The sequence below is a fragment of the Cibotium barometz genome, chromosome 3 (genome assembly GCF_041138505.1).
Source record: "Cibotium barometz isolate CiBa-2024 chromosome 3, ASM4113850v1, whole genome shotgun sequence".
NCBI lineage: Eukaryota > Viridiplantae > Streptophyta > Polypodiopsida > Cyatheales > Cibotiaceae > Cibotium > Cibotium barometz.
In genome coordinates, this window is record NC_141048.1 from 58,490,214 (window position 1) to 58,502,317 (window position 12,104).

The 12,104-nt window shown below is 42.2% G+C and overlaps 1 protein-coding gene across 1 annotated transcript in view; it reads left to right on the forward strand.

The window, feature by feature from the left end:
• Window positions 1-3,803: 3,803 nt before the first annotated feature.
• Window positions 3,804-12,104, forward strand: part of LOC147640313 (26S rRNA (cytosine-C(5))-methyltransferase NOP2B-like) — a 50,469-nt gene continuing 42,168 nt past the window's right edge. Inside the window, exons 1-3 of the mRNA XM_086779121.1 lie at window positions 3,804-3,961; window positions 4,557-4,632; window positions 5,762-5,831. Coding sequence (XP_086635247.1) covers window positions 3,909-3,961; window positions 4,557-4,632; window positions 5,762-5,831 — 199 coding nt within the window. The 5' untranslated portion in view covers window positions 3,804-3,908. The remainder of the gene's footprint in view (window positions 3,962-4,556; window positions 4,633-5,761; window positions 5,832-12,104) is intronic.

Below are 12,104 nucleotides of genomic sequence, written 5' to 3' on the forward strand. Positions count from 1 at the left end.
GTCTTCATCATAGTGTCTTTAAATTCATGCTAGCTTTTGAAGAAATGATAAATCATTTTTTGAGTGATGATGATGCACATTCGAATGATAAATATGCTTAAGGGGGTCTTAGCTTTATCAATGGCCAATTTCTCACCCTTGTATAATTGGTTAGTGAGATCATATTAATAAGTTACATGAAGTATACAAGCTCAAAAACCCCATTGTCTCAAGAAATGCTTCTGCAGATTTATACCTTGTTTTGGATTAACAAATTGACCCTTCAAATGAAAGGGAAAATCTGATTTGATGCTTTACAAGGTTTTAGCACTACTTGAATATTAGATTTGAACCATTAATGGCCCAAAAAACCTCAAATGATTAGCACTAATCAAGGTATTAGTAAATGTAATTTTTTATTAACTATGCAAAAAATACCATGATTTATAAAGCACAAATGAAGGGGCAAATGAAGAGCCCTTTTCAATGTGAAGTAACGGTAAGCTCTAGCATGTCTTAATGTATGAAAAGAACCCTTAGTGGTCCAAAATAATTGGGATTAATGTTAATCAATCACTAATTAATAAAAAAGCTCATTGTTTGGGGGGTTAAAAATAGAGCCCACTTGGAATAAGAAATTCAAAGTCTTCCACAAATCCTCTTCAAAAAAACTTCAAGGGTTAGTAAATAACAGAGTGTGAAGATGTGATTTGAATCCTTAAACAATTTATTTGATACTTTAATCACACCTTAATCTTTGTTTTACTAAAGAGCTCTTGTGGAGTGCACAGGCTGAGGGCATCATTTTTTGCAAATGCAACCACCATGGTCATGCAGAGCACCTTAAAAAAAAACCCTAGATCTTGAAGGAATGCCTCCACTTTGAAGTGCTTGGCCCAATTTTAGAGAAACCCCCCAAAAATGATGCTTCTGCTAATCATTTGCTTCTAACGATAATGTGTGTGAATCGGGCTAAGGGAGGCGATGATGGGTTGCGCCTAGGTGCTGTGGAGAAACTCCAAGAGAAAGCTAACCTAATAATGTAGAGAAGAGAAAAACAAGGCTCGAATACACTATGGTAGAGAAGGAAAGTTGAAAATAGTTTTTTTAAGAATTAAGCCTTAATAAAAGAGATTAATAAGAAGATTAGGGGATTAATGAAGATATAAGAGATTGAGAGAAGCCTAGATCTATGCTCTGATAGCATGTTAGATTTCATGGTGGATCATAGATGGTGATTAGTAATGAGATTAACACATGATCTCTCCCATAATCTCTTAAACATCTTCTTTTATTTGAGCACCTAAAAGTGAGCACCCACTTTCCTAGTTTTCAAGGCAACTAATGTTAAAACCCTAAAGATCTCTCTAGCTAATAACTATGCATAAACATGCATAGTCCAGGCATATATTCATCCACCCAACCACCCCCAAGCCCAAGGGTGCACACATCAATACAATGAAGTACCACATACCTTACCTTAGTGTCCCATACCACCAAGAGATATGACTTCACTCCAGCAGCAAATTACTCTAGCATGAAATGGCAAGAGAGTAGACACAATGCTCTACACAAGAGAACATCCCTCGAGAGTGCCCCATGCCCCTATTATATAGGAGGGCCCTCAACTAACTCTTGACTCTCCATTTTCATGTGTAACCCTTAGTTGCCTGACCCTAACCTCAACCCAAGGTTAGACCTAACCCTTGCCCCACTAGAGCATGTTCCCATGTTCATATGCCTAGGGTGGTTAGCCTCCTAGTATATGCACATATAATGTGCACATAACAACTAAGATCCTCGTCCACTTCTAATATGCACGTTTCTTTTTATGGATTTGTGAAGCTGAATGGACCATATTATATGGTATAAAATTGGCTAAGACTTGGGACCATAATGCCCATATCCCCAATGCCACATGCATGATATTCCGGTGTATTATTTCAACAAGTTAATCTCCTCTAAGGTGGTATGGCACGTTTGTTTTTGTACCTAGATATTTTGTTCGACTGTCCTTCTCTTTGTCTCTTCCTCAAGAAATTTTTCTTTTCCTTTATGTTACTCCTCTTCACATGCTGCTAACCTTGCAGTGCCTAGTTACGAGTGAGAAGGTAACTTGTTTCTCACTATCTTCATCTTCTTGTATCAGCACCTTGGTAAGGATGTACAGGTTGACTACTTTGTTTTGATGTTGGGATAGACAAGTATAAAGCTCCTTGTTGTGCAAGTAATATGCCTAGTCATCTTTCAAATTTATATGAATCTTTTGCATATTATGGAGATCAATTTTATTATATATACATAATCATTGATACTACGCAACTAATCAATTCATATGCTCTTTCCTTGATGTTTGTGTACTCTACCCCATTGTTATCAAACACTTTCTCCTTAAGCATAGTGTTAAATGGTAAGTCCTTCTTTTCCACGCAGTGGGTGCATCTAGCCGAGGGGCTAGTTGCTTGCTTGTCGAATATCATCTTCCTAATTATCCTCTTGTGCGCTACCATCAGGCATGGTGGTTACCTCCCCACAGTCTTTGTTCTCTTGTCATGAGACTTGATGAATTTTGTGCATAATGAGGCATAGACTACCTTGCATATTAGTTGAGCCCAATAGCTTGAAACTTCTCCTTTACTTTCAATATCTCCAAGAAGAGTAGGTATTCCATGGATGGTACTAGAAAGAGACTTTCCCCTTAGGTGTGGGCACCTCCTTGTTGATTATGGTCTCAGCCACATTCCACAAGTAAGGGCGAAGATGGGTCAACTTTTCAGCACAACTGCCTTGAATATTGGTCCAGACGGGTGTGTGTGCACGGGATTGAAGGTTGAGGGGGGGCATTCCACTATGTCTGAGGTGGCTCTATGGGTTATACCAAGAAGAGTAGGTATTCCATGGATGGTACTAGAAAGAGACTGTCCCCTTAGGTGTGGGCACCTCTTTGTTGATTATGGTCTCAGCCACATTCCTACGTGCTAAAATTTTGATGGGTAAATGCTCATTATTCACTTGCAATGTGACTGTCATTGTTGGGACAAAGAATAAATGTATCTCTCCCATTGGTATAATCTCCATCAACATGAGATGATATTGAATGCTAGAGAATTTAGGCTTAGATTTGTTGGTTGAGAACTAACACTTGCACTTATTTTCTTTCTACCATAAGTGTTAGTGTGCCATTGCTGTAGTTGTGTGAAAGTGTGAGTGTGCCATTTGTTGGCTGAACTAACACTTGCACTTATTTGCTTTTTACAATAAGTGTTAGTGTGCCATTGCTCTAGTTGTGTCTGATTTGTGCATATCACATTGGATAAGAGATATTATTCTCCATATTTTTACCACCACCAATTTATGAGTATCAATACATCTAATAGGAGTTTAACATTTCATTGATCTCTAGTCTGCCATTTGGATATTGACTAGCCTTGGTCAAAGTCCTTTGAGCGTGAAGTTTTGGCAAGTTCTTTGTGACATGATATTGACTATCATCCTTTCATTATTTTGTTACTGCATCTCATCAAAATAGGAAGTATATTATTATCGAACATGGGTGATGCCACTAGCTTGATTGCAAGTGCTGGTTCCTTCTCATCTAACGAAGCTTGCGTGCCTTTCACTAAATAAATATATTACATGCTTTGAAAAGAAAAAAATTGTGACCTAGTTCCATGTAATGCTTTCGGGCGGGCAATTGTGCTTTTTGGGTCCTCTACCAAAATTGTGATCTTAATGCTTTTGGGCGGGCTTTGTGCTTTTTGGGCTCTACCCCGACCGGACAATCTTGCCGGCCGCCCAGGGGCAAGTTTGGGCACACCCTAATTTTTTCTGTTAAGGAGTAACACTCGGGTGTGAGCAGAAACCCTCAAGCCATCCGTGAAAACACAGTTCGTCCTGGAGAAGCAATAACAGAAGTCTCCTCCTCAGAAATGGCAGACTCAGAGGTCTCGCCATCGCCACCTCCACGAGTATCAAAAAAGAGGTAAGCTTTTTTAGAATAAAATTGCTACCACAATGGTCATCGTTTTCGCCATTTCTCAAACATTAAGGCCGTTATGCTTTTCACTCCAGAGTAGGTAGTGTGCTTCTGTAAACCTGTTTACCTGAATGTATGTATGTATGTGTGGGCGCATGCATTTCATCCTTCATTACTTTTAAGTACATCCATACATATCATATAATACACTTCTTCATACATAGCGCACGCATGCATACATGCACATACGCATGTTTTTGAATGAAAAACCTTCAGTTATATCAACGTTTAGTTATTCAACCTAAATGCGATGGTTTTGCACATGTCTCTAGGCAGAAATTCTGCTTAATTTTGAATGTTGATGTTTGACAATGGGCACCTGGCATTTAGGCTGATTTACTTTGTTTGCCAAATTAGAGTTGCTTTTACAATTAACTCTGCGAATTGTTTTTTAGATTGAGTTGGCAAATCTTCAAGAGCAATGAGCATTTTCACCACGAGTGTTGATTTCGTCAAGATGCATAGTTTGGGTGCTCATTGTTACTACTGAAGTTGTCTATAAAATGCTTTATTGAAACTACTCAATATCACTGTCTTACAGCGCTTTGAAAAAGGCATTGAAGCAACAACACAAGGAAGAGAAGAAGAGTTTGAAGAAAGAGAAGAAGTCAAAAAAGGTAACCTCGGTAGATATGTGATTATAATTTACATTTCATGATTTTTCGTTAACCTTCTCTATACGTTTTCTTTGTAGATTTTCTATTATTCTTTCCTATTTTACTTATTTTGTGATTTGCTTGAAAGTTGGAGTTTTAATTAATACATAAACATCTGAGACGGATTATATACTTCCTCAAGCTTAAGTTACACATTGTTTAAGATGTGTGGTCTGAAATCATATTTGACAATTTCTTTCACTTATAAAAATGTATGGTGTCCATCTTGTTTTGGACTTACAATCTCTATACGTACTGTTTTGACAGCTTTAACTAGTATTTTATATCACATGCTGAATGCTTCCATCCACATGTTTTGCTTGGATTTTCCGTGGAACCTCATTAAGAGGTTCTCGAGGCGGCTCAGGTTCCTAGCCCTTAACAATAGACTCACATGAAAAGAATTGTGAACCCCCAATTGATCAGGTAACTCCTATATGAAAGCTACCTCGTCGATCTTATTGGTGATCGTGAAAGGTCTAGAGTATGTGTTCAAGAACTTAGGACACATGGCCACTTTTTCGGAATATTTTTAAATGTGGGCCTTTTAAGTTTAAGGACACAATCACTCTCCTCAAGATCCATCTTTCGACGATGCTTGTTGGCAGCATTCTTGAGTTTTCCTTGAGATTTCCTGCATCTATGGAAAGCGGTGTCAAGGTCATTGACGCACCTGTTTGCTGCAAAAATATCCTTCTTTGTTGGGAGAACTGGTGGAAGCCACCACCCTATCGTAGATGGTATTAAATAGAGCTTGTTTGGTGGAAGAATGTACTGTCTTGCTGTAGGAAGACAACAACAATGGCAGATAGTTCTTCTAGGCTGATTACATGCTTTGAAACATAGAATTTGAGCTACTTTATTACTGTTGAAATGTCTGTCTGTGGATGACAAGTAGATGAAAAATTCAACTTATTGCCCATTTCGTTAAGCTTTTATCTAAAGAATGGATCAAGTTTGTGGCATACCGTTTTTCTTTTCATGTTGATGGTTCATGATTGAAATTTTTGCGCTGCTTTGGAACACTCTGTAGCTGTTTGGGAAATCTACACCCGAAGTTTTTGACGCATGCTACTTGACTATCGACTAGGTAGCTGAAGAGGAGGAACCATCTGGCAAACTTCGTTTGATGGATGATGATGACAACGAATGCATAACAGGTACTTTAGGATGCAGTTGATGTTTTTTATGATGCTGCCTTGTTTTTTGAAACAAGCTCTTGTGTATGGAGACATAATATTTTTATTTTCCTTTGCACCACCTTGAAGGAGGATTGCCATTGGTATGATTACTGCCTTTGTTATGTGTGATGCTCCTTATTGCAAGCTTGTCAGCTTTAAATGCTCACGAGTCTTTTGACTAGTACGATACCAACTTGGATCAACTCTATGCAGTTTGTGTTGAATTGATAGTGTCTTATTGCAATGTTTTTCATCCTCCTTTTAAGTGGCTCTCATGTGGAATTGGACATAGTGGTAGTTTTTAACTTGTAACGTGTGCTTTCTTGAGTGTTGTGCATGGGTGATCTTTTTCCCGGGGAAAAAATTATACAAAGATATTCATGGATTTCAGCCAGGGATACTGTTTAGAGTTGAAAAGGAGAAGGTACACATACTCAAAAGAAATAAAAATAAAAGCTTTAAGAGATATAGCACAAAAGAAATGGTAAGGTATATTTACATCATAATAGAGAGTGCAGTTTGTTCACGGTGGTGGAGTACGGTGTACCTAATCCTTGATAGCCCTTTCAGTTGGGTCACGGCACAACTGTCATCTAGGTGATGTCCTTCTATTAGTTATTGACAAAGCAGCAAAAATGACTGAATATAAACTCGTCCCCAAATGGGAAGTGAGAGTCAAGATGCATAAAAGTGGGGAGGATGTCCGGCTGGCTGCTCTAGGAGGAGAAGGTTATCTCATACAATGGGGGGATCACATAGGTGGTCGATAATGCCTAGTGGGCTTGCTACCACTATTTGTAAGAAAGGGACAGTGATGCGAGATCCTCAAGAAGGCCTCTCGACACTTCCGCATGCGGTCTAAGCCTACCCTGAAGCGGCCCCCACTACCCAAGAAGGGTATGAATGATATCGAGCCAGATGCTCTCGATAGACTCCGTTGGTGGAGTGAGGGTGCCTGGCTCTCCATATATGCCACATAGCTATACTACCGCAAATCTCCCATCTTTGGCTAGAACTTGGAGTCAATCCACTTGTAGGAGGAGCTGGAACTGGCACTGGCACTGGCACTGGCACTGTAGGAATATGAAGGTGAGAGACTTGAAGGGCTAGTCCCCCACCTTCCTCCTCATGTGGCGTGACGACCACGGCCTCAGTGGCCCAGGGAACTGTGCCCCTCGTAACAATATGGGTTGGGGTCCGATCCATAGTGAAAATGCAACGGATCCTCTCCTAGACCTGCTGCTGAGCCTTTGGGCAATCCCAAAGTCAATGATGTAGAGACTTGTGGGGATGGCCACAGCTCTGACATAATGGTGGTCTACCCCCAATGGCCAACCAAGTGCCAATTGCTAAGCTTCTATGTGCCAGCCTTCTGCTGCCACATGAAGGGAGTGATCTTCCGCGGCCGAAAACTATCCCATAGCCGCTTGCAGAAATCTGAGAGGAAGTGCGACAGGAGGCCCTGGGATTGCCAGTGGCCTGTTGGTGTTGGAGTGCCCTCAATCTCTGACATTTGAATCCTACGGCCTAGCCATGTATTGTAAGCGAAAAACCATCTCCTCACTGTCTTTTGGATCATGCCATGTCCACTCTCCTGGGTCGAGTAAAGACTCATGAGAGGCCAGCACTCCCAAATCCATAACCGCCAAGTCTCTCTTTGGCCACCTTGGCTGGTGTGTTGGGTAGGAGGGCAGCTAGCCTGCTCGCACGCGCACACACACACACACAACCTCAAGCATAGAGAAACGTGAGTGCTGGAAACGATGTACTCAATAATGATGAAAAATGAAAGTACAAGTGAGTACTAAAAAGCCTAGGGTTAAGTGCCCAACACACATAAGTGTGTTCACATAGGGAAAAAACCTGTGTCCAGTCACAGGGAAAAAGTGCCTGTGAGTAAGCTGGGTTCACACCTGAACTAGCCGGGAGTGGACATGACCAACAAACCCCCCTCAAGTGAATGGTGTGAACGGGTAGCAGCAGGGTGATAAAGCTGTGAATGTTGCCCTGCACTATGCTCCACAGTAAGAGTGAACTGCAGTGCCAATGGGAAAAGCAAGCACTATATGATGAGGAAAAGGAGAGTCCCCAATGTCACAGTGCTAATGCTAGAGCGCAGTAGTACATAAACGCATCACCTGAAATGCATGGCAAAGATCATGTGGACATCAACTGCATCAAATCAAGAAGCATCACATAATACTCCCCCCCCTGAAGGCAAGTATCCAAATGCCAAGCTGCATGTAATCCACATCAATGCTCTGTAACTGCACAAGTGAGAAGCATAAGAAGAGGTAGCAGATATACGCATGTGTAAAGGCAACAGGATCCAGAAGTCATGCTTGTGAGACATTCAATGTAAGCTGCAAGAGGGAAACTCATCAATGGAGGATCTGATGAGGAAAAATCAGCAATGGTAGGGTTGATAAAAGTAAAAATTCAGCAATGGGAAAAGCTGAAAATGAGGAGAAAAAGTGGGGGCTCGAGGTGGGCATCAGCCAATGCTATGAGAGGATGGGTAAACTCTCAGCAATGCCATGATCAGTGGCATGTATGGCAAGTGTAAAGATGCATAATCCCTTGATGAATAATATACATGTGACATGTCAAAACCAAGAGAGCAAGCCAACACTGGCCAAGTGTGTAGAAGGCACTCCCAGTGAACATCACATGTGAGAAAGTGACAATGTCAGCACTATAGAAACAATCCCGTTGCAAGGGAAAAACAGCATAAAAGACATCTCCAGTAGACATCACATAAGAGGCTTGTCTAAGCACCTACAATAGACAAGCATAAGGGTCAACAAGCATAAGTGACCATGAGGCATCACCAACTGCATGTGGGCAAGTAAAATCCCCCCCCCCCGAAATGCATTTGCCAGATTGCACACCAAGGAGTACAGACTATAGAGCATAGTCATCAAAAGCAACGGCATCAAAAGACATCTCTGTAGGTGATGAAGGTGTAAGGGTCAACGCTGATACATGTGTAGCCAAATTGGCCTGATGTGCACCTGTGGAAGAAGATGCCAGCTTCTTCTTTTTTTCACTCTCAATACGCTTCCTGCATTCCTCTATGGTGTGCCTTGTTTTCCTGCAATGCTACACGAGTCTCATTGCGACCTGAATACAACGCCGCCAAGGTATCCCAAGCACCCTTGGCAATGGTGCAGGAACGAATGTGCGGAATGATATGCTTGCGGTACGAGAGAGCAATCAACGCATGGGCCTGAGCATCTCTAGCATCCCAAGTACGCTGCTGTTGAGTAGGAGGAGGACGAGGAGGTGGACATGCAGGAGGGTGAGCGGGAATCACTTCACCTTCCGCTAGAGTAGGTGCAAGAGGACGCTCCTCAGTGCCATCCACGTATAGCCATACATTCTTGGCAACCAAAACATGACGCATCATATAAGCCCACATAGGGTAGTTATCCCCATCGAGCTTGTCCTCTTGAGATAGCATTCCAAAGAGGTCATTATTACTGCTGGCCATGATAACACAGCAAAATCTGTCACAAGTCACCACGAGTAGGCAATGTTTAGCAAAAGCGGCGGCTGGCAGATCTGAAGGTGGCGATAGTTGTGAACGCAGATCTGTTGGGCGACGCAGATTTGAGCGAAGGCGGCGTACAACAGCAGTACTTAGCAGAGAGAGTACGGGCAAATCCAGCTAGAGAGATAGTGTGGCGTGTCTAAAGTATGCAACAGGCTGAAGCTCAAGGTTGAAGGACAACAGGGGGCAAACCCTAACCCTAATGTTGGTGGGCAGCAGGGTGTAACCCTAACCCTAACCAGGCTCTGATACCAATGTTGGGTAGGAGGGCGCGCGCACACACACACACAACCTTAAGCATAGAGAAACGTGAGAGTGCTGGAAAAGATGTACTCAATAATGATATGAAAAATGAAAGAACAAGTGAGTACTAAAAAGCCTAGGGCTAAGTGCCCAACACACATAAGGGAGAAAGTGCTCGTGAGTAAGTTGGGTTCACACGAACTAGTCGGGAGTGGACATGACCAACATGGTGGAGGGTCAATGTGCCACTCATGTGCATGGAAACCAATCACCCTCTTTCTATGGTGCATCCCTTGAAATCTTCTAAGGGGGTCTCCGCTCTCTCTAGTTTGCCATGAAGCCCAATAGAGAAGGTGAGTAAGGCGAAACTCTCATTCGCGCCATGAACTGCGAGGGGTATATCGTGCCTGGTGAACACTCCTAGCCATTGTAGGGGAGGAGGCTCTGGTATTGGGGCCAACCACTCCGGAGGGATGGAAAATCCATGCATATCTTTAATAAATGAAGCATGAAGTTGTTTATTTGGCATTGATATAGTTTAAATTCAATACTTTTTCAAGACTTCTTCTAACTAGTATGCCTCTCATTGATGTCTATTCACAGCTCATCGATGAGGATGTATTTGACAACCTCCTAGTGATTTTTTTTTTTGGCATTTATGAATTTGAGCCGTACTGGTCGCATTGAAATTGTAGTACCATGCACATCAATAAATTTGGAAAACAATTGTAAGCTCACCAACCCAACAATAGGCCCGAATGTAGTACCTGAAGTATGACCACCTAATGTGGTAGCCACCTTGCCCAAGGTTGACTATGAAACACATCTCATACCATGCTTGGTATGTGTAACATGCAGAAGCTTCCAGATAGGATTACACTTTGATAATTAATATTTAGCACCTTGATTTTTGACGATAGCACAATGTAATGGAGAGAGAGAGAGAGATTAATTTCCACTGGATGCCTCAAAGGCTTATGGGCCAAAAATAGGTACATCAATTCCAGACATTCCACTTCGGGTTGTGCACATAGGCACGAAAATGTGCGCATAGGCACCAACTCAAAAAATGAACTAAGCAAGCATACTGCCCTAGAATTAGGGTCATCGAGGAGGCTGCGGAGTACATAACTCTTCAATGATAGCTCACCCTTTGTAGTAGGCAACCCCTTTCCTTACTTCTCTAGCAACTTTGACTTTAGCTAATTCTCCTCTCTTTTCTTTCAATTGCGTAGGTGTGAACTCATCTATAATCCAGTGCTTTGTACCTTTGAGAGATTTGGATTGTTTAAGGACTTTTATCTTTTCTTGTTTGTTAAAATCCTTCATAATGGCATGTTTGCCTTTTTCTTCTATTGTCCATGGCTTCCCAATATTCACGAATGGGAGGACTCAGGCTGATCTCCTATGCATTTGTTTTGCCTCAGTGATGAAATCATCAGCCTCGATCTCCTCTGGTTCAATCACATCCACTTGATGCCACCCCTCGGGTAAACCGCCAACCCGAATGTGGCACACTATCGCCTGTATACTCTTCTTTTATTGTGGAAATTACTTCACTAGTCATACCTTGCTTTGCTTTTACAAATTCCTCCTTGTAGTTTCTCCTTGACCTTGGATTGAACTTTGCTAGCGATTTCTTTAGCTCAAAAGATAAGGATGTGGCTTGTCTTCAAGTTTGGCAAGGCAGGCTTCAATCTTGGCGAGATGAACCTTTGTTTTTGCGAAATGCCTCCTTGAGCATCACTTTGTCTGTTTGCAACTTGTTGATCTCTTGTATGAGGTGTGTCTATCTAGGCACTCACGCTAGTGAGGTGAGGGTGCCTGCAAATGTCAACTTCTTGGGCATGACGGGGATGGGCATCCTGCACGCCATGGATCCCTAGTTTGAAGAGCCTTGTGAGAGTGTGGGTTGCCACTGTGTGGTCACCCATCCCTGGTGCCAGCCCTGTGCTAGGGCAAGTGTTTGGAGATTAAAGGCTAAATGAAAAGGGGGGAATTAGGGTTTCTCAGAAAAAATGCAGGTGAAAAAAACAAGGAAAATGAGAAAAGGGGAGGAAAAAAGGAGAGAGAGAGAGAGAGAGAGAGAGAGAGGTGTGCACAGGATAGGGTCGCCACCATGTATGGTGTCTTTGCTTTATTAGAATGATGAGAATAAACCCTATCTACGCGTTACCCACCCGTCCGCTACTGGAAACACCACGAGGATGCTTCCCGTCTGGCTTGCATGTGTTAGGCATGCTACCAACGTTCATCCTGAGCTAGCATTAGCCTTCTCGTTGTCTGTCGTGGCCTTGGGAGTGCTTCAATAACCTTGAGATGATTCAAGGCCTTTGTCTAGCCCATGCTTATATAGGACCCCTATTTGTTGGTTGGCGAGAATAACCTGCTGTTGGCCTCTATATATGACCCATGACTGATATCTAGTGTAAATAATGTATAGACGTAAGCATGCT